The sequence below is a fragment of the Hirundo rustica genome, chromosome 6 (genome assembly GCF_015227805.2).
Source record: "Hirundo rustica isolate bHirRus1 chromosome 6, bHirRus1.pri.v3, whole genome shotgun sequence".
In the NCBI taxonomy this organism is placed as follows: Eukaryota; Metazoa; Chordata; class Aves; order Passeriformes; family Hirundinidae; genus Hirundo; species Hirundo rustica.
In genome coordinates this window covers 62,803,330-62,826,626 of record NC_053455.1, presented here as the reverse complement: position 1 = coordinate 62,826,626, position 23,297 = coordinate 62,803,330, and the positions used below count along the sequence as shown (strand labels likewise).

The window sequence follows — 23,297 nt, the reverse complement described above, 5'->3', positions numbered from 1 at the left end:
AAATTCAGCAACACTAAGTAGTGAGGCAATTGTGAATGCTAATGCAAAGTGCATAAGGTGATTTTACCTAGAATTAATAGAGTTTTTAAAAGCGAAATTAGAACTGCGATTTCATGTAGACATTTTCATTTCTTCCATTTAATATATAGATTATGTCACATTTTTTGGTGTTGTATCAGAGTGGAGGATTACCTAAAATATGTTGCTTTTAGAATCAATTAGGTAGGAAAAGGCTTCTGAGATCAACAAGTTCAGCCTGTTACCAAACACCACCATGTCAACTAGACCATGGAACTAAGTGCCACATCCAGTCTTTTCTTCAACTCTTCCAAGGGACCCTGAAGGTAAGATTAGCAAGAGAGGAACCTGCTGAAAGGTAACCCCTTTTAAAGTCTGGGATTACTTACTTGGTAATGTGGCCTGTTACAGGTTAGTCAAAACATGAGACCAAATCCTAATGGTAAAGTGTGCCCGTATTTTCTTAGTAAAACATTTTATCTACTGCAAATATAATATTGGCATATTGCAAAATTTACCCCAAACCCTGTTGACTGTCAAAGTTCCTGACAACCTCTGTCCTTTCTACAAATACAGACTGAGGAGAATGACGTCTGCAAACCAAAGTGTTCATTCATAAACAGATTCTTAAGAATATGATGCTGATTTTTTGTCACACATTCTATTAATCACAAGAAAAACAGTTCTTCTTATTGCAACAAGATAAAAAAGTGCTTTAGAGATTAGCTGTAAACTTGTTCTTATTAGTGTCCAAAAACAGATCAATAGTTCATCTCTACTTCTTCCTGTAGTTTGTTATTAATCACAAATTAATGGCCACACACACCAAATGAAGGGGTGGACTCCAGTACCTTTCCCCAGGAGATCCACATCCTTTCATTTGAGATGTCTCAGGGTGGCTCCTGTCTATTCAGGCAACAGAAGCAGAGCCACACAATGTGACATCAGGCTTCAAGCTACTCTGTAAACACTTATTGTCCATACAAACTATAATGTATGCTCATCAAAAAAGGGTTTTAAAGAAATTTCAATTCCTAATAAAAACTACATGGACCTTTTACTTTGGAAGTGAATTAAGTTGCCCAGAAGTCTTTGAATATGTGACAGGTTTGTACCCTGTTATTAAGATAGTTAAACACCAGCAATACAATTTTGCTAATTGATTTTGTTGTCATCTCTGATGTTTGGTTTTGCAGCCTATTTTGATACTGACCTTTAAATCTCTCCCCTTAGTCAGCTGGAGTATTCTTTTCTGTCTCATTTTTTCTCACACCTTCCTTTTTCTGCATTTCCTTGTGAGATTTTTGCGAGATTATTCCAGGAAGAATCACACGGTATGTGATTTCATTGTAGAGGAAAGAAAGCCAAAGCTGCTTGAAAAGAAAGAAACAGTTCCACAGGGAATGGTTAAGCCATGCTACTAACATTCTGCTGTTTAAAAACTTGTATATGATTCACTGTCTTATTTTTATAACATAATTAATATATTTACAAGATTAAATTAATCAATAACATAAAAATAAAGCAAGCATTTCCAAGCAGTGCCTCCAGATTCACTTGTTAGTGAAACCAGGCTCTTTTTTCTGCTGTTTCTCTAAGCTGTTTAATTGTTCACGGGCTTGTCTTTCTTGTGGGAGTTTCCTTTTTCACTACTGACAGAAATTTAGGTGAGCATTAAGGGGTATTACCCAACTGATACATCACATACATTACATTTAGTTTGGTTTTTCATCTATGCAGGGTAAACTGTTTGTGCTTTACTGACTCTATGACCAGACGTAATTCCACAGAAAAACACAACTGAGAAGAAAGCTGACCTTACCTTTATTTGATTCCATTTTAATTCCACAAAGCAACATTTACCAAAAAAAAAAAAAAAAAAAAAAAAAAACCACAACCTTGACACTTTCTAGATTAAAACGGAAAACGGTTCTGTTGATTGTTCTGATGCTTACCTTGAAGAAAATTATCATGTTCCCCTCACAAACTCTTTTAGTGCAGGGCCATGGGTGGCATCTAGACAGTATTTGCACATTCAATTGATTATACAACACAAACTCTAATTAAATGGTGATCTTCCAATATTAACAATGCAACACTCTCTTTTACATGCTTTCTTGTGATTCATTTTCAGCTTCCAAGCCCCATTTTTGTTGGGGGTGCAAGTGCGGAGCGCTGAGGGCAGTTGAGGCCTGTCCGGCCCCGTGGGCCCGGCAGTAACCGCGTCAGCCGCAGGCCGGGCGCCACAGAACGCGCCGTCAGCCTCAGACCCGCCTGAGCCTCACAACGGGGTCACCAGGTACTGGGGACCTTGTACTCAGGGTTTTGGGGTTTTTTTTCCTCTCTGTCCCTTTGATGCCTGAAGTTTGAGCTTTGCTGTATTTCAGGTTCTGCGCTGCCCAGGGTGCAGCTCTGAGCTCACATCCAGGGTCACTCAGCTCTCTGCACACAGCAGGGACACAAAACAAATCCTTTTCCTGCTGCACACCAAGGACAACTTCCAGCCCCAAAAGCACAAACAGTGGTGGCAGAGGGGAGGAACAAGAAGGATGGGACCTCACAACCTAGAGCTGTAACTGGACAATTAAACCCCAATATGCAAATGGACCAAAACTTATAAAAGTGTGAGACCTCATGACGGTCAAGCATTTTGTGACCTTTCTTAGTCCACCCTGGGTGTAGCCCTGGCCAGGCTCTTGTCCTGCCCCAGTTGTGTCCTAAAGGCCTTTCAATAAATAACCTATTTTATTCTCTCTCTCTATTTGTCCAGTCTCTATTTCAGGTCAGCCCTCCCAAGGCATTACCCTCCGTTCCAAACCATTCTATGATTCTCTCTGAAAAAGGGAAGAATTTTGTCAGCCCTTCTGGAAGCTTCTCCTCAAATTTCCTACAATGCTTGATTTCCTGTAATTTCTAAATTACCCATATATTTTATGTCTGACATTTTATCTGTTTCATACTTATTCTCTACCTACTTATAGATAAGAGCCTGTCACAAGTAAGCCCGTTTCTCAAAATGTGATTTCATACTGTTTTCTAATGCCTCACCTGTGGTGTTTGAGAGAATATATCTCCACCTGAAATAAAAATTGCAAGGATTATATGTTTCTAAAGTTAAAATTTTACCAAGGAGACATTTGCCAACAATCATTTTGTGACATTAATTCCCAAACACAGAACTTGCCCTCAGTATAACTAAGTACACAGGGTTCTGTAGTTGCTCATAAGTAAACAGAAAATACATTTAATTCTTTGCTGCACTTGGGCTTTCAGCTGAGTGAAGAGACATTAAGCAAAGCTCGAATAGCAACATGAGACACACTAGCTGGATAGAGAGGTTATAGATAGATATCTAATTAAAATATCAGACTGTAGTTCTAGGTCCTTTGATTATTTACTCTCAAATCTCCCAGTGCAATGAAAATTATTCATGCAAAAGACACAGACAAATTCCAAATAAGTACAAAAGCAGCTGCTGTTAAGTAGTTAATCTAGACTTATATTAGCTTTTAAACTCTTTCACAGCTTATCATGAAAGGAACAAAACATTTCATCTTCCAGAGGCAGCAACTGAGACTGTGATGTTATCTTTCTTATGGTACGGCTTTGAACTGTGACATTTATTCTGACTTCCACCCTCATTCCTATTCCTAGCTTCATGCTGAAAGAGAATTTCATTCGTATTTGCAGATATTCTTTTGTAACTTTTATTCAACCTTTACCTTGAGGCTTTCTTTTTCCCCTTAGGAAAGTGGTTTTTGTTTTGTTTTTTTTTTTAAATTTGATCAATTGAATTTCATCATCACTTTTGAAAGCAAAGAACACTTTATGATAGCTTTATCTCTGCAACAAAGAGTATGTGCTAACAGAAGAGATCCCACTGAGGAAGATTCAAATATTTTAAGAATTGTCAATTTGACTGCTACTATCTACATGGAATCATTTGAGGACATGAAGGGGAACATCTGAGGTGTTATTCTAACCCACCTAAATGCAAAGCTCTTCTAACAGTTTTCATGGAGCCTGGATTCTGCTTCTTCCTTTTACTTACCTCACTGAAAAGATAACCAAGCAATAAATAAAAATAGGAGTAACAATTCCTTTCTCTTTTTTTCTACATAATGAGTGAGCAGGGAGTACCAGATGGGGAACAGAACAGAAACTGGTGGCAAGACAAAACCATCAAGTGACTGTGAACAGGGTCTGATGGACAAACAGAGATGATTCAAGCTTCTGAGATTTCCAAAAATGGAGCACTACCCCATACACGTGCAACAGGCTTGCAGAGCAAGTCTTTGACCCTGTGCAGAAGAGAAACCTCTGAGCAGAAAGGGCACAGTTCAGAAAAAAGCTGAAGTGTATTTTAGCAATGCTATTTTATAAAAATGAAGTAGCAAGAGAAGAACATAAACCTACTTACTGGAAGAAATACAGGAGTTTAGGTGAAGGGTCATGTCCCCTCAACTCTCCTTTTTCCTAAAGCAGACACAGCTGTTGCTGCTTGCCTTTGAAGAACCCAATTATTTTCTCTGTTTTCCCCTTCTTCCTTCTCTGTCATGTTCCTGATAATTGCTTCCTGTATTTTCACATGAATAGGAGTCTGTGAAGAAGTAAAAACCTTAAGACCTATCATGCTCCTTCGCCTTCCCAGAAGAATGGATTCTCCTGCTCTGCCATTGAAAGAGGAAGTGAAGGAGTCAAAGCAGAAGCAGAGAGCTAAAAAAAGAAAGTGGAGGTTCCTTGAGTGGTGTAGCATTCACAGGCAATTGTTAGGTCCTTGCTGAGATGTAGCTGGATTGGACAGTGCAGTGTCTAATGCCTGGATTAAAGTCTCCCCTTCATCCTACATAATTCAAAGGTCTCAAGGTAATAATAAAAAAACACCTTACCTACATTTAAAGAAAGGAAATTATTGAAATAACTCCAAGACAGAGAACCTGTAAGATTACCCTGAAAAAAGGAACTGATTTTTATTTAATTCGTATTTTCTGAGCTGTCCACTTACAATAAATACAACAGTAACTTTGAAGCCCCTACTTATCCTACTTTGAATCCTTCAGGAAGTTTCTACGGCAGCATCACCCCAGTCCATCAAAAGAGTTAGCATTAACTTTGTCTGTTAACTGACTCAGCATCTCAAGACAACCAGCCTATCGACAAAATCACTGGGCCTGTTACTGCTCTGGTTAGTGTTCTGAAGCTTTTTGTTCAGCTTGATGTTTCTGCATTATTCTACCTGCTGAAAGAAAATTATTGAAAAGTAAAAATTTGAATAGAAAAATACTTATTTTTAATATAGGGTTTCTTAAACTTACTGATTGCGGTGGGGTTCATCTAAAAAATGGACGGAAAGTAATATATTTCAGTTAAGGAGCCTTGCTGCATAACCAAGAAAAGGAGAAATTCCACAAACAGCATCATGCAGCTTTTCATTTCCTTTAGAGAATGCTGAGCTATGCCAGCTTTTTTGCTAACACAGATCAGTCTGCTTTTCCCAGGTCTGCTGCATCTGTCCCAGCGATCCTCAGCTCCTTTCCACAGCTGTGCCAGCCATCCTTACGAGAGGACAAACAGACTTGAGCCAGGTGCCTCTCCCACCACAGGTGTGCACATGGTTGGAGGCGAGAGCAGACAATGGAAAAAGTTGGGTATGGAGCAGAGCTCCCAGCTGTGAGACTCTCCCTGTCCATAGCAGAACCTGTTCTGCAGTGACCATAATCTTCATCATCTGTATCAAAACACATCTAAAAATTACAAGAAACTATAGTGGTCCTTTTTATATAAAAGGATAAATAGAGCATTTTATTAACACTTTTTGCAGCAACAAAAGTGACACAGTCCACATCTTTTTCATTAAACACAGCAAAAGCTATGGTCACATTTTACATCACTTTGAGGCACAAAGCAAAATATTTCTTTTCTTAAGGTCAAGGTATGATTTGCATTTAAAAAAAAAAAAAAAAAAAGGGAGAAAAAACAATCCTCAAGTTGTATATTGCGGTAGCAGGGTTTCCAATCACTAGCACAATACAATGAACAGACCAAGAATCCAGAATGGATTATTACATACAATAATAATCATTTGATTGAATTAAGAAATGGATCATTGTTGTCATTTTAGAGTATTAAGAAGTGGTCTGGTGTTGCTAACATCAGTTGGTTCAGTTTGGCTCAATCCCAACAACCCCAAGTATATACAACAAGCTAAATGAAGGTTAATACATCATCTAGAAGATTATGCACTTCATAATGCATTGCACTTATTGCTTGGTACACTAATGTTGCAGTCACTGTTGAGTTATGCTAAAAAGACAAGCGTGATGCTTGCTGGCTTCTTTCAACCCAACACTAGTTATTTACCACTTTGGTTTATTGTGAGTTTTTATGTTACTCATATTCAGTGTCCATTATTATTAGGTTTGATCAAAAGACAAATACATCTTTTATTTCAGGGATTTCTAAAATAACGACATTTTCTATAATTACAGTATCTTCAATAAACATATCTATGTATACAACTGTGGCACAATGTGTAAAAATATGAAAGCTATTAAGGGAAGAATAAGGGTTAAATTATTCTCTGTTTCTTCTATTGGTTTCAAAATATTCTGCAAAACAAATGCAACCTCTTTCATAGGGCTACTCGCTCATAATAAACTTCTCTTTGGAATTTTGTAAAAGACTATATCTTTTTCTAAGTTATATTGGGGTTTATTTTCTCTTTCTAAAGACACTGGTACAAATCCAGAATAAACAGCAAAGAATAGGATAATAAAGCTTGTTTTTCGATAAAGGGATTTGCCAGGCTGCCTGAGAACTCAGACTTAATATTATATTGTTTTTGCATTAGTTGATAAATGCAGGGAAGAACATGACAATGTCTATAATCTCATGAGATTCTGTAAAGAATAGAAATAAGAACTTGTGCCCAAACATTCAGTATAAAACTCCTAAATAATTCCTTTATTTATCACAGAGTAGCCTGCAGCATGTAGTCACGATAAACATACAATATGCCCTATTTGTTCTTTAGGCTTGATGCAATTACCGCTCGGGGAACTGGATCAATCCTCGTAAAGGCCTAGGACTCAACCTTTCTCCTTTAAGAAAGTTCTTGTCCTAGACTAAACACACAACTCCTACATTGCACTGAGTAAATGTGTGTCTTTAACACAATCTCTTTCAATACAGTGTAACAAATATATAAGTGCATTTTTAATGATCAAGTAGTTTTGGCTTTCTAAAAAGAGCATTAGATGTGCCAACTTGGTTGCTTAGTTGTGCTTTAATCTTTAATTATGAGTTTTAGCTCTTGTATACTGTAAAGTATCTACTTGCCTCTATAGTTTTGACCAGTAAACCCTTAAAACTCTAATGTTTATAGAACAAATATAACCTAATGAAAGTGATAACATCACAACTCATACAGATTGCACTTTGATGTATTTTTTTTTTACAGTAAGACCTTCCTGTTTGATATGTGTTTACATGTTCATACCACATTTTATTTCTGTGTGCAAACAATCACAATGAATTTAATCACAAACACTACAAAATATACCAAATATTTAGGTTTGTTATGAATAATCTCTTTCCTTGTAGTTGTATGAGTCTTGTACTTCCTCTTGTACAAATTCCTCTTTTTTCTCCCAGCCATTAGGCCAGCCACCATTGACCTGGGTTGTAGCACCGTAAGACTTGGTGGTACCATAATTTACATAATTCTGAGTAATGTCCCCTGTCTCTTCAGCAAGTTCATCCTCATGAATAAAGCCACATTTCTCTTCACTTGTCTGTTCAGGGTCTGCCCAGGGCTGTTTCTCTCCTGAAGCAAATATGCCATAGAAGATCACACCTCCGTAGTGAACTAAAGCAGCAATGAGGAAGACATACTGCCATTCTTCACGTGTCTGTAGAGGAGAAATTTGCTAAATCAGAGTAGCACAAAGATTTACCTGACTCTTCTGAACTGGAAGATTTAAATTAGGAATTGAGGTTGCGACAATCAGCACAGCGAAAACATTTGAGTGTCCATTTTAGAAGTATTTATGCCCACCTTTCTTTGAAAAATTTACAAAAGCATCAATCTAGTGGGCATATAGTGAGGTATGCCTCAAATCAGCATTCCTGGATGCAAGTCCCAGACTCCCATATGGATATCCTGGCAAGCTGTATTATAGAAAGGTCTTTCTATTGAAATGTATCAAACTGGAAGATGTGAAAACTGTATTTCCACCTACCTTGTTCTTTGTCATTGCTCCAACAATTATAGGGCAAACCATTCCAGACAAGGTCCCGACTCCATTAGAAATCCCCATTAAAATGCTAGCATACCTTGGGGCAATGTCTAAATGGTTGACATTGAATCCTGCAATAGAAAGGTCAGTGAGTATTCACACCAAGAGCAGAGCAGTGCTTTGGTTGAGAAGAGAGACATGACATTTTTACCATAACAAATTTGGGTTGCTTGAGTGCATTTCTTTATCCCTATAAGACTTATAATGCTTAAACATTCCTAGAGAGACGCTGGGTTTTCATTTTCTTCGAAGATAATACTTTAAAGGAATACCAGGTTGATTTTCTCCCAAAACTGCAGTTTGAGAAAACCCCAAAACCTCCCAGTAGTGTCTGTGTGGAGTAGAGAACCCAGAAGATTTTCAGGCAGGGAGAAAATTTGTATTTCATAGTCCCTCATGTGACTATTTCATGCTGTAAATAACATGTCTTTTCTTCTTCCAGTTTGTAACATGTTCCTTTCCTATTGCCCACATTTTTCTTTTTGTCACAAAGACCAGCAGAAGGGAGTTATTTTCTATTCTTCAGTGGTAAATTGAAGAAAAAAGACAGTATCTATAACTGAATTGCTAATTAATTTTGAAAGATATTTACTTGTTCTCTTAGATTTTCAGCAGCACAGTCCTGTGGAAATGTATGCAAGTAGCTATTTAAGTAATCTAAAGAGACAGAATGAATCGTTCCCAAAATAAGTACTTAAGTGAAAACAGAAACCAAACCCTTGGATACAGATAGTAAAAAGGAAAAGGCAGGCAGTATGATATGTCAACTTGGGGAAAGCAGTACGCTTCCCAAATCGTACAAAACAAGAATGATACCTTGCAGAAGGACACATTTGATTAGAGGAGATTTTAGATGTTTGGCACAAAATGAAAATGGGACATAAGGAACCAGCATGGGAGAGGATACTAAAATCACAGTGGGGAAACAAGGGGAGGCCAGGTGACTTCTGTTTGGGAAGGGAGAAGGCAAAGGTTGATGAATCAGCAGGAGAGGGGAATAGCTGAACTTTAATTCAGAAAATAAATTCCACATAAAATAATATAATACTAACAGGCCCCAGATCAATAAAATAATACAATATTAACAAATCAATAACCAATACATAGTGGGGAAAAAAAAAGATATGGAATTTTAGGTATCATTGTGTAATACCGATCCATTTGTCTTCTGTGTTTGATTTCAAGAAAAATCTGTAGTGTACATTAGCATCTTAATGAGAGTCTAATTTGTTGCAATGAATATGGAAAAGATTGAATTATTTGCACAGAAATAATCTAATATAAAAGCTGCAATACCAAAAGTACATTCCTTTGTAATGATCATAAATAATGTCCCTTGGGAATTCCAGAGTGAGTGGGGTTTTTAACTACTATCCACGAACAAAAGCAAAGATAGATGTTCTGTCTCTTAAGATAAAATAGTTTAGTATTAACAGTAATATAATCTTACCAGATATGGCAAATCCACTAAAGCCTACAGCAAGCACTAAGAATGAAATAGCCACTCCTTTGCTGTGTGAATATCCCACCACGAGAAGAAGAGTTGCTTCCATCCCAAAACCTGGTGAAATAATAAACAAAACCAGGCACTGAATTTAATTCCCTCTCAAACACTGCAGGCCTTAGGATGCCATGATATTTCATAGGAACACAAATAAAACATTACCTCAGAGTGGGATATAATCAGGTATTTTTTTCATCTCTAAAGAAAGTGTTCTTCCTCTCTCAAAAAATACTTATTTTACTCTCTGCATGCTAATTTATTGCTACTTTCTGTCAGTTCTAAGATGAAAATAAATACTTGTGGTGTGGTTAGGTCATTCCAGCCAATTCTCGTGGGAACATACATCTAACCTACCTGTGAGTTTTCCAGCCCTTACCACAGCTAATGTGCCTTTAACATCTCAGAAGTCAAGGATGTAATAATGTGAAAAGTCAAGGCAGCTGTCTGGGCTCTCTTAGTGCAGAGGGTGTTTCGATGAGGAGCTGAGACTAAGTAGGCAAATTACCCTCCAAAAGCTCATCTGTTTCTTTAACAGTCTAAATGGTTTTCCAAATACCAAATAACTGCATGGAAATGGCGAAGGAGAGCACCTGTGTTTTCCTTTATTTAGTAACAACATCTGCATTACATAAAAAATGCAGAAAGTATTGCCTCCTAAGAACTCACAACTATGCCGTTTGTTTCCTCATTCTAGACAGAACACAATATGAACATCAAATCCCTCCAAGAAACTTTTAAATAAAATACAAAACTTACCTCCACAGTTCATTATCTTTCTCACATTAGTCGTTGAAACAATCTGCCTGCTTCTTAAAAAGTCAGCAATTTGTCCCCCAATAGGGACAATAATTGTCATCACTAAATGCGGCACAGCAGATAAGATACCCACCTAAAATTAAAATTAGAATTAGCAAAGTAGAAACCGTAAGAAAACCTTGATTCTTCATTTTCTGAAGCATTCAGCAGCTAATTAATTATGTCTTGATTTTCTTGATTTCTTGACATTGAAAATGTCATACTGTGTTAAAACTAAAAGTCTGGGGTTATGAAATGAACAGAACTGGTGACATGAAGATTTTATTTTATTTTATTTTATTTTAGGAAGTATAGTGAGAACTTCTAAGAACCTCTCATGTCATAATACTTTTTGCTTATAGATTGTTTTCGTAATTTATATCTAAGCTAAAGCTTTTCCCCCTCACTTCACCCCTGTCAGAACTTTCAGAAAATTCATGATCAAACGTGTAAAACTGAATTACTACCTTTCCTTGGTGCTCAGTGCAGCTTTGCAGTAAGCCTCACGTGCCTAGACAGATTCCCTGTGGATCATCACCACGTGCACAATGGCCATTTGTCTCTGATTTCTGACCAAGCTGCAAAGTGCATGCGGGCAAAAGATACGTCTGAAAAACTTTGTATGTAGCGAAAGAAAAACACTAAATATCCATTGGTGATATTCAAAGTGCTACACATAAATAGCAAAATAAGGCAGAGTGCTTTTGTGATGACTGCTCCAATGGATTACACGTGTGTGTTCCTATTTACCTTACAGGTCTGATCCCAACTTCACATGGATCACACGGAACCTTAGATCACCCCTATATCTCACATTTTGCCACCACCTTTTCTCCATTCTAAATGAGAAAGGGAGATCAGTTCTCACCACGTTAAAGGGGTGACAAATTATATTATCCTTCCTGGAACAAGATGGCCCTGCTTTTTAAAAGGCACCTAGAGAAATCCATTTGTCAATGCTTTCTGTACAGCTTGGGTGGCATTCTGCAGCCCCTGGGGCATCAGGGACAGAGTGTAATGGGGCTGCTAACACCTTTCTAATACCCATCAGATCTGGGTTTGAGCACTTCACTTGCAATGCAGCCCCAAGGAGATCATCATTAGAGCTCATCCTGCCTCCACCTTTCCCTACCCCACCCTTTGTCAAAGCTGTTACTTCACTTATTCACGCTGGTCAAGGAAACAGGAACTGGGATGAGTGAGATTTAAGATGTAAATCCACGATAAAGAGGCATAACACTTTTATTTCCTATTCTTCATAAATACTACAAATGTAGCTCTGATGTTTACTTAGTTAAGATAGAAGTTTTACATCCTTTTTACATACCTTGCTTATTTCAAATCCAAACACTTCCTCAAAGTAAGCAGGCTGACTAATTAGCAGCAAGTAAAAAGTCCAGCTTCTACAGAAGTTTGCAACTATTATTGCATAGACTGGCATAGATGTAAAAAATTTTCTCCATGGTGTTTTGTATTTCTGAAACACAGAAAGGGGACCCAGTTACCACGCTGATCATTATCAACTATCCATCTTCCCTTTCCTGGCCCTCTCTTTAGCTATGGTCCAACAAGCACATATATGCACAGCATGTAAAAATTACTACAAAATGCACAAGTGGAGAAACTCAGTGATAATTAACTGTGCCACAACACTCAAGTGCAAGTGCTTCTGTCTCAGTCATAGAAACATGAACATACATGGACATAAGACCAAAATAATAATGTCTTTAAAATGACATTTTAAATAATGATGTCTTTAAAAGACAATGTTGCTGCATGCAAGGTAACAGTCGGATTTGACACTGTAACTACATGATTTCATTCAGATTTACTGCAAATATATTTTTGAGCATTTAAATCTTAATTGCAGTATTCCACTTTTTTTTTTTTTTTTTTTTTTTTTTTTTTTTTTTTTTTTTCCCCTCAAGCCTCGGCTGAAACTGCTTGGTCAATATATTTTTTTGCTTGTTTTATCGTATTTTTAAAATAACTTGCATAAAGAAACAAAGAAAGACAGATGGACAATCCTGCTGAGTCCCAGCACCTGTCCACAAGCCCAGGCTTCCACCCATCTGTGTTGATCCAAACACAGGATCCAGACAAGTGTTCAAGTGTTTCAAGTGTTGCTCGAAAATCACTTCAGCAAGAATTTGGGCTGAATTCAGCCTACTATTGACCTGAATACTGGCTTTTCTTCAAAGAAAAACAGCCCATAGATGGATATGTGCAACACCCTCTGTACCTTAAATTACACTTAAGTGAGGGATAAGGATTAATTGACTTAATTAATGAGAAGCCAGCCAGAAATTCTAACTTGGTGGTATGGGAAGAATTTTAGCTCAAATATTTTAGAAGCAACTGAACTATTGGTACAAGATAATCACTGTGGGGAAAAAAAAAAAAAAAAAAAGAGAAGTGTTTAATTGAAAGGCCACAATAAAAAATAGACAGAAATTGCACAGTCCAAATTAGAATTGCATGGACATCCTTCACAGTAACTCATTTCACATCAGATTTTCAAAACCATGTACCCTACTGGATGCTGTCGGATGTCAACTGAGACAGGCCCTCAATAACACCTAAAAATGTCAGCTATCAAAAAATAACTGTAATATTTTCAGTCCCTTATTTAATACAAAACAAAGTTTTTACTAACACGAAAATTGCTAATTTCTGAGTTCAATCAAGAACCAGTGTTCTGACCAAATAGAAAACATAATGAGGGCCTACTGGGAATGGAAGGTGTAAAAATTTATGCAGATGAAGTGGGGCTTAAGCAATTTTTTTTTGTTTTCCAGAGTGAGCAAACATGGCAATAGTTCCTCTAAAGCTTTTTCAGCAGTTACAGAAATATGATGATTATTAGTTAGCACAGTTGGAATGTTAAGTGGCTGGAAAATTCAGAGCTCATACATGTTTTTTAGCAGTTTTTGAGAACTAAATCAGTAGAGAACTAAGATCACTAGAGGCTTGATAACAGGCCTCCAGCAAAATTACTGCTATAATGGGAAATATTCTTATGGATCTCTAAGCATGCTCTATTGCAACTTACAGTCCTTCTGGCAGACAAAACATAAAATAATAAGGATAGGCATTTTCTGATGTTCTGGGGACCTCAAGAGACACTGAGCAGTGCTTTTCCGGCAGTTTGCTTCTAGGAAGAGGAAAACCTTCCAGAAATTACTACACAGGAAGGAAATGGACTTTTTCAGCTCAAGATATAGGGAAAGTCTCAATAAAGTTGCAGCTTCAAATGTATCTGTACCTCTTTTTTACAATTTGGAGTAGAAAAAGAGGCATAAACACCATGAGTCATGTGCTAGAAGAACTGGAACCTGTGTTCCCTTAGTGCAGAAACAGTGTCCACCCAGAAATCCACCAGTACATTTAAGATCTTCCCATCCCCCAGGAATACATTTGTTCAAATTGCTCAAAATACACTTTTCCATCTTAAAGAAGAGTGTTTGGTTTTTTGTTGTTGTCTTTATTTGGGTGCTGGGATGTTTGTTTTTCTTCCTATCTCATTGGAAACCAGTGTGTGGGTAATATTCTTACTTCCATTGCACCTAGGAGGTTGGCACTCTCTCCAATGCTTTCTTCTATGTATCTCCTCTCTTCATCTGTGATTGTAGGATGCTTTGCAGGACTCTCATATGAAACCAAAAGCCAAAACATGTACCAGACTATACCAAAGCTCCCTTTGGAATGGAAAGAAAGACTTTAAAAAGAAATGCACAGTAAAGCAGCAAACAAGGAAGGAAAATCTGTGAATGATTACAACAAATTCAAATGGCAATTGCTGTTGGTGCATCTTTACTGAGTTCCCTCAGTAGAGATAACTCTCCAACAGAGAGTTTGATCCTGTCAACACTTGTGCAAAATACATGCAGAACTAGACCTAAGTGAAGTAGTCTTTGCTTCCTTCACAGAATGATTTCATTGGAAGTGAATATTCACTGATCTCAACATCAACTTGTACAATGCAGTGCAGTGAAACAGCTTCCATTTCATTTCACCAAACTGTAAATGAAGGCCCATTGAGCTTTAAGGTGCTGCTGTTTGATTACTGCACTAATTTTTTTACCTGCAAAATAGAAGACCGGCAATTTTTTCAAATAGCACTGTACTTCCTGAGTAGTTTATTGAATTTCTATAATGCTTTCACTTAATTCATAGAAATGCAGAATGCATTCCCTTGGGACATTCTTTTCTGTCCCTGTAAGTTAACACAGCTGGCGTGAATAAAGTTATGTAGGTCTTCAGATAAAAATCAGGACAACTTTTTTCAGGGCAGGTACTCTAAACGTGCAGTTTTAGCAGTGTGAGAGATGTTAATATGAGCAGAGGTTCTATAGATCTGCCCAGAAGTTTGAGCTGCTTGTGCTAAAAGTGATGAAGGTTTCAACACGAGCTAGCTTTTCTTATTTAATCATGTTGCTTTCTTACATACTCTTCTCTTTAAATTCTGTTCTTTCATTGTTTCCCCTAGACTGTATTTTTAGCTTAGAAGTCCCACTTCTCTGGGGTTTCTGTCCTCTCAGCAGTAGCTTTTATGTTTTTGGAAAGGGCAGAGTAAGGTCAAGCACTACTGGAGTGAAACGAGCAGAAATGCGTACCATACACATAGAACACAGAAGACCACCCAGTATATTGCACTAGAATCCCAGCTAAAGGCATTGCAATGACAGCTCCTGCATAGGAACCTACAAAACAAGACACGTGGATGAAAAGGGAGAAAAGATCAGTTTCCAAACACTTGTACATTGCAAATGGAAGGAAGACAAAAATACAAAGTTACTTACCACAAAAGGAAGTGGTTGCTAACCTACTTCTTTCTAATGGGGGGGCCCACTTGCTCCAAATGCCGTGGCAGGCAGGGTAGGTGACCCCCTGGGGAATGGGTGTGCCACAAGTTAGCTAATGCTGGTCAGTCACTCAGTTAATTGTCTTTGCATTGGTTTTTATTTTTAAATGCCATAAACAAGAGGTTGAGAATGCTTTGCGCTTTTATAGCAAGATCTGAGCACAGCCACAGAAAAATGTCAGTATCTATTCAAGTTGAAATGGGTTTTATACAATGCTCCAGATCATTAAAGAGACCGTATGAAACAAATATAAAACATGTTTCCTTTTGCTCCCCCACCCCCTTCCAGGAAAGAACTGCAGATAATTAAAGAGTAAGAGCATTAGTGCGCAAGAACCAGAGTCAAAGGAAGGATGACAACACAGACCCTCCGAAGTCTTCCTAATGCAGGACAGATTTATCCAACCCTTTTTTTTAACCTAACATTTAAAGTACAACTTAGGAAATACAGATTAAAGTGCTACTGATGTAAAACTAGAAGGTAAGATCTATAACTGTTTAGAAATACACTTTTAAGAGAAGTTTTTCACTCTTTCATGAACCTTCTTGAGCATGTAAAACAAGAAGTTGAATGATAATATTTGACTTGATTTTAAACCAATTATCTTTCAGGTCTCTCTTCAAACCCAGCCTTTAACATAGCAACAGAAAAACTAAACCGGCAGTGTTGAAATGTTAAAAGATGTTGTATGAAATGTACAGTAATTGTACATAAATTCCTGATTAAGAATTATGGTATATGCATGTACACTATATATATGAATTATATAGGTCATACAGATTCACTTTTCTCCTAATCTGATATTGTGTTTCCTCTGCAAAAAGTAGAAAAATTAATAACTTTTTGCAATTACTGGGTGTTTCACAAATATTGAGAGGATGAGCCTCAAAATGCAGAAAATTGTAAAATCTTTTCTTCCATTTTGAAAGAAGATCCTGTAACCAGTTTCCTGCTCATTTCAGTATTTTGCAAATTTTTAAAAATTATATAAAGATATAACCATAAGATTGTCATTATTTACCATAAACCTTCTTCAAACATCTTGTTTGGCATTTTTTACATTCATAATTCCTTTGAATGGCATTGCAGAAATGCGTGAGTCTACAATAGCTATATTTTAGTGTGTAATTAATTACCCACTTGCTTCTCTTCCTCTCATTTTGGCGGTGAAACACACCTCGGTGCATTTATACACATACACTAAGAAATTGGCTGACAGTCACCTGAAGTTCAGGCACTTTCTGCACCCTTTTCTGGGAATCTTTTAAGAAAGGAAAGGAAAGGAAAGGAAAGGAAAGGAAAGGAAAGGAAAGGAAAGGAAAGGAAAGGAAAGGAAAGGAAAGGAAAGGAAAGGAAAGGAAAGGAAAGGAAAGGAAAGGAAAGGAAAGGAAAGGAAAGGAAAGGAAAGGAAAGGAAAGGAAAGGAAGGAAAGGAAAAGGAAAGGAAAGGAAAGGAAAGGAAAGGAAAGGAAAGGAAAGGAAAGGAAAGGAAAGGAAAGGAAAGGAAAGGAAAGGAAAGGAAAGGAAAGGAAAGGAAAGGAAAGGAAAGGAAAGGAAAGGAAAGGAAAGGAAAGGAAAGGAAAGGAAAGGAAAGGAAAGGAAAGGAAAGGCTCAATTATTTTTTCCTCTCTTAAATTATGGTGAATCTCTTATTCATTCCAACAAAAACATGGCATGGTCAGGACTTAAGATATAACCTTATTTAATCATATATTTATTCTGTGCTACTGACCACCAGTAACTGTTGAGAATTACACCAGCGTAAGCCTTATGCAGTGTAGGAGTTCAGTGAAATGTCAGTGCTGAATGCATATCTCACTGGCTTCTCAGCCAGAGAATACTTTGCCATGAAATTTTATAGCTGAAGGAAAATCAAATAGCTATAATCCATACGTTGAAATCCTTTATACTCAAAAGCATTGACAAATTCAAAGCCATTTCCATCTTCCTTCCAAAGCTGCAATTGCTAGTTAAAGGCTAACAAACATCTGTGACATTTACTGGTTATGTAATAATTTTTCCATACCTCTACAAGGCCCTGCAAGATCCTAACGAAGATGACACATCCGTAGTGCACCCTGGCTGCAGATGGGATTAGCATGTTGAGGGAAGATGTCAGCAGTATGGCAGCACCAAACACTCTGCAAAGGGGAGGAAAAAGGGAAAGTAAGCCACTCCAGCATTGTTCCAACTGACTTGTTCTACATATACTCATGTATATCAACATATGTGCTCCTTACGCGTGTGATTTATATGGGGAATATACTGACTGGACTGGACAAGTGTCCACTTCCATCTAGTGTAATAATCTGTCTGGTAAGACCCAGACCAAACATGGATGTATTTATCTATTTAGCATAACTTCCTAAGGAAGTATGTCTTATGCAATCACAGGTAGAGATATTGCTTTCCCTGTAAACACCCACTTTAATTTTCACACCTATTTCAACAAAAACTGATTGAATTCTCTACCCTGTGGAAACAAAATTAGGAACTGTTTCCAAATGGTTTGCTAAAACAGATGGTCACTAAGTTTCCCATGTGCTTTAACTGTAAGAAAGTGACACCATGCATTCACTCCTTATAAAGCAGAAAATAATCCACTTTCATACAGGCCAAAACATCAGGAAGAATTTTAGAGCTGGGATTCTCTTAGACACAAGAGCTAATCAATCTGGAAACATGTATCTGTAGAAAACAGATCATTCTTACTGCTGTTTATTTCAGAGGCTACTCACTGAAATCTGCTCATTTTGATTCCACAGCATCCTAACTTCAAATAAAGAACATTACAAAGTCTAAAAAAATGCATGAAGCAGTGATCCATTTTTAATCCCACCAATTTGACTGAATTTTTATTTGATTCATTTAATATCCATCTCTTGTAGGAGGAAAACCTTTTCTCCAGTATGATTGCGTCTTTTTTTTGTATAAAGCTCTATAATGCAAATATAAATCTGATGACACATGACATCGGGTTATCTGATGTGGAACTGATTTGACAGAAACCTTTGACCCTCGCTCATGTTCTTCAGAAACTGGTACAGTGCCATAAGTCAGTGAGAAACAGACCTTGGGCTAAAGAAGCAGGGTGAAAATTCTCCTCAAAGACACAACATCCCACATTCTGTATTTAGAATCACAGCCAGAAACAAACCTTCGGGTAGCAAACTGAGTATATGCCGCTTTTGTTTGACACATATTAAAGGGTGTGGTAAGGAAGCTCTGCTGAAGAGCTCTTCCTCTTGTCTCCTCCTTGTGCTCCCTTTGATCTCCACCTGAAGTTATACCATGTTCAGCTCTCTGTAGAGCACATTTCTGGCTTTGCTCGTCAGCATTTGCTGGGACTGACCAGGCAAGGGATTGTGTTGCACTGTGAGGACTACTTTGACCTAAATTTTCTTCTACTTTTGACTTCTTTATGTGTAAGTTTCTACTTCAAAACTACATGTGCTTCATTTCCTTACAATTTAATACCTCCTTATGTTCACGTAAACTCCAGTGGTGTATTGTCCTGTTAAAACCACGTGGAAGTAGAACATTAATAGATGCCATTTCTTTTTAAGGGTGAGATTTACAAAACTGTTGCAGTAGGTGACTGTTTCTTCAAGGAAATTTACTCTAGTTTTCTTAATCCTGTATCTGAAATCAGCATCTATTTGCACACAGCTGAAAGCTGCGTTTCCCAGTTGCCTCTGCTCCCACATTTGCTAAAGAGAAGCTGTTTCCTTGAGTCTGCTCCTTCTAGAAGACAAAGGAAAATGTAACTGAAGGAATGATCAGAGCCATGCTTCTTCCAGATTAAAATCTTGCCTGTATTCAGACACACAAGTACTGCTGAATATTATTATATCAGGGTGCAGATGATGAAATAATTCTGCAGTGTCACTTTTGAGTCAACTCTCTCTGAACTATCCTTTATAAGAACGATTTCCTCTCTCCCCACAAAAATCTAAGGATTTAAAAGTAGAATAAGATAAATAATGATTCTTGCAAGAAATGGCTTTTTAAATTCTTTTTGTCAATCCCTATTAAAAGCGATGTCATGCACGGCTATTTTAGTGAGTCCATTTCATCTATAACCCTTAATCAAGAGCAAATAAATCTTCCTATGTTTGCTTTGCATCTCTCAATGCACAATCATAAATATAGTAAGTATTTAATCATGAATACAGTAAGTATTTCTCCTTTGTGCTCTTTAATCTTCTTATGTTTATTTCCATAAATACTAAATTCTACCTAACAAAATATTGTGATACAGTACTGGTTTTTTGTAAAAACTTCCTGGCTTATTGCTTTAAATATCTCACTTAGAAATATTTATTATTATTTAGATCAACTGAAAATGATTTTGAGCTACAGTCAATCAGAATATATTTGAATGCAGCTCAGATTTGTATATATTGACTTGGGAAGCGGAACAATTCTGATTGTTCCTAGGACATTTCTAAACTATTTTGCTGACTCACACATCAAACCCTCAAATTGCACAATCCTGGTTTTTTTCTGCTTCCATTTCTTTCTGTCCATTCAGCCAGTATTTATGATCCTTTACATTTAATGTCTGCATCATGCTCAATTTTTCTGCAACGTTAACTCCAGCAGTGGGTTAGAAAGCTTCAATTCCTTATGTTTTCATCGCAAATTGAATGTGTGTGCAGTTCCACTGTCGTGTGCATTGATGGTTATGTTCATTCCCAGACAGACACAGCTCCCTGCAAAACAGTTTCCAGCTTGTTTGGGAGTGTTTGCTGCTCTCCACATTTTTACACAAGAATCTGTTTCCCTTCTTGATTCTCTGGTATCACATTGAATGGAGGCCCTTACTGGACACAGAGATTTAAAGCTGCTCTGCCCTGTTGTACCTTTCTTCACTTGTGTGTCCACAGCTGGGCTCTGCAGCAAGCACAGCCTTGCTGCAGGGTGTCCCTTGGGCTGAGCTCAGCCTGGGACATCCATGTGGATGCTCTTCCATTCAGAGGTATCCTTGAAAACCCATTTCGTTCTGGGCACACTCCAAACCCCACAAAATGTTTTAATGCCACGGCACAAATGAAGAGCTTTAGCAGATTGAAGGTGAACTCTGGGAAAACTGTGTTATATCATAGAGATAAAGCAGGTGAGAGCAATGACACTGCCATAATTCCTGGCCCTTGCATTAGGACAGAATTCAAATGTCATGACGAGCCTTCAGTATCCCCAAGCCTTGCAAAAAAAAAATCCTTTTTGACTCAAAATCAGCCACTGTACAACTATATCTGGAAGAAAATAACCATAGAAGACAATAAATACAGTAGCAGTATGTCAAGGAGAGGGGAAAAACCTCAATAAATTCTGGTCCTCATAAGTCACCAGAAACAGTCCTGAAACAAAACAAAAAAAAAAGCTTCACTTATCTATTTCTAGACTGAGTAGACTCAGTCCCTAAAATCAGAATCTAACACTGATCTTCAGTGTTTTGCTGACATTGGCCTCAAAGGTCATGAACTGTGACTTAATCCTCCTGTAATATAAGTAGTAATAATAGCAAAATCATATTTGAATGTGAATCATCACATGGGAGAAAAGAACTACTTCGACAGCTTGGGAGAAGTGCTTAGAATGGAATGAGGTTGCAGGGGGAATTAATCTGTTTGGGTTTCAAGTCAATTGGCTCATTTTTCTCTTTCGGACAAAAGAAAAAGAAATGTATTTATTTTCATCTCTGGACTTCTAATCTCTGCATCTGTACAGCAGCACTATTGTCTGCCTTTGTCAGGCAATTCACCTCACAGGGGCACTCTGCAGCGTGTCACAGATATTGTTCCTCACTGCTGGCAGCAGCGTCAGCTCACAGAGCGAGCTGAGCACTTCCAATGCTGAGCGCCAGATGGGGGATATATCCAGTTACATAGAGGATATCTGAAAGTAAGGGGTCCTGGTTAGAGACATCCCTTTACCCCAGGGACTGGGAATGAAAATTGCTGCAAAGAATTCATAAAGCTGAAGAGCCTTTTTGTCTCCATCGAAATGCCCACAGCACTCAAGGGTGCTACTTTAAAAACTTCAGAGGGCTCCAAGTATCAGTCCCATGTTATCTAAAAGTCCCTCATACCTTTTCTATGTTGCCTCTCATGGGCAGCTCCACACAGTTCTGACTCTTTCTTCTACCATTCTTCTCCATTTCTAGCTCACTGCTTCCTGTCCCTTGTACAGCAGCTCACCCTTTCTGTCCCCTTCTCCTCCTCACAGCACGGCCAGCAGACTCCAACTGACCTTGTCCCAGCTAATTCCCTCTTTTATCACCCAGAGCTGTGAGGGCAAGGCTGTTCCCACTCTGGGGAATTATTAATTAAAACAGCTGCAATGTATGGGGGGCAAGATTGCCTTCAGCACGATCTCTGTCTGTCTTCCCCACGCCTTTTTAGATGTGTATGTGGTGGAATCAATGCCTCATCTGAGTCCCCTGCATTTTTATTTATGTCAATTTCTAATGTATTTGACAATCTCCACAATTATTGATGTCTCTGTTCTCTGAATAAGTAAAGTCACCTTGAGAAAATGAAACTCACAGAAACTCAGTATGTCTTTTCTAAAGCATATGAAGTACCTGAGCTAAATTTGTCCTTTGAAAGCAAAATTGAAAAGTAACTCTGTATGTTTAGAATGGATTTTTAAACATTTATTTAAACAAGTAAATGCTCTAGTTTTACGATGTGTAAATATATGCCATTTGCCTTACAGAAATCACATGACATATGTTAAACAAAGACTTATTTTATGAAATATGTATAAAAACTTAAGGTGGGTTTTGGCTCTGCTGTTCTTTCTTGAACAGTGTTTGTTTGGGAGCATCCTAGTGCAGCAGCAGCAGATGAGGTATCACATAATGTGACTTTTTAAACTATTCTGTCAGCTCAAGATTTCTAAAATGTATTCTTTCACTTCACCTACTGTCTTTCATCTGCGGCACACCTACTCCTGCAAAGGGCAGCAACACAACATAGACATGCTTATGTTCTATTTTTATACAACCCAAAGAATATTCTGAGAGAAACTGCAACACTCAATGCTGAATTAAATGCTCCATTTTTTCCAGTAAAACATAATGTCTGAAAGAAGCAAGACAGGAGCTAACTGGAATGTCTGTGGGCTTATAGCAGCTTTTCAGAATCTTTTCTTCTGCAAAAGCTGCTGGCAATGGCAGCTTGTGATCAACCTTTTAACTCAGATTTTTCCTGGAATAGATAGAACTTTCAGGAGTTAACTGGCAACACTTCCCTCCTTACAAAGCATTATCTCTACCCATATCAGATGTAAGGAGGGCTTACAACTAAGGCTTTCATACAGAACATGTACATTTTGATGACCTGAATTTGCTATGGTTTGATCTGCTGGGTTGGGATATAAAAAAATCCCCAAATATTCGTGAGACTTTTAGCAAAACAGATGATCCAAGAGGCTGGATCGAGCACTGGTGTGAAATGCCATGCAGAGATTAAGTCCACGTCTATCAGCATCCCAAAGTCCTGCAGCTTTCTGCCTTCTTCAAACCCCACTGACGCCACTGACTCATACCAAGGCCCCAAACAGCTTTCAGGCTGTGCTTACATTGCTTGTTTGCAGACCTATTTTTGGATATGTCAATGTGTATTTTATAAAAACTTGGGTGCTGTTGGATGACAGCATCATTGGAATTGATGCTGAATGTAAAAGAACCCTGGGTCATTAAATTCAAATTGTTGTTCTTACCAGCAAGTGCATTACATTATCCTTTCATAAGCAGATCAGGTTCCATCTGAGAAGTTCTAAGCACTTGCCTTACTTAGTAGTAGTTTTT

At 37.8% G+C, this 23,297-nt stretch overlaps 1 protein-coding gene and 1 long non-coding RNA gene across 2 annotated transcripts in view; both read right to left on the bottom strand.

The window, feature by feature from the left end:
* Nucleotides 1-201: 201 nt before the first annotated feature.
* Nucleotides 202-4,500, bottom strand: LOC120754814 (uncharacterized). The gene is made up of 4 exons (XR_005701577.1): nt 4,439-4,500; nt 3,067-3,095; nt 1,232-1,388; nt 202-338 (listed from the first exon to the last, which is right to left on the bottom strand). It is a non-coding gene; the product is annotated as an uncharacterized LOC120754814 (long non-coding RNA).
* A 1,291-nt stretch (nt 4,501-5,791) lies between these two features.
* Nucleotides 5,792-23,297, bottom strand: part of SLC17A6 (solute carrier family 17 member 6) — a 28,909-nt gene continuing 11,403 nt past the window's right edge. The window contains exons 4-12 of the mRNA XM_040067969.2: nt 17,505-17,619; nt 15,417-15,504; nt 15,231-15,317; nt 14,170-14,312; nt 11,942-12,091; nt 10,576-10,708; nt 9,766-9,876; nt 8,259-8,386; nt 5,792-7,928 (exon numbers count right to left, since the gene is read on the bottom strand). Coding sequence (XP_039923903.1) covers nt 7,596-7,928; nt 8,259-8,386; nt 9,766-9,876; nt 10,576-10,708; nt 11,942-12,091; nt 14,170-14,312; nt 15,231-15,317; nt 15,417-15,504; nt 17,505-17,619 — 1,288 coding nt within the window. The 3' untranslated portion in view covers nt 5,792-7,595. The remainder of the gene's footprint in view (nt 7,929-8,258; nt 8,387-9,765; nt 9,877-10,575; nt 10,709-11,941; nt 12,092-14,169; nt 14,313-15,230; nt 15,318-15,416; nt 15,505-17,504; nt 17,620-23,297) is intronic.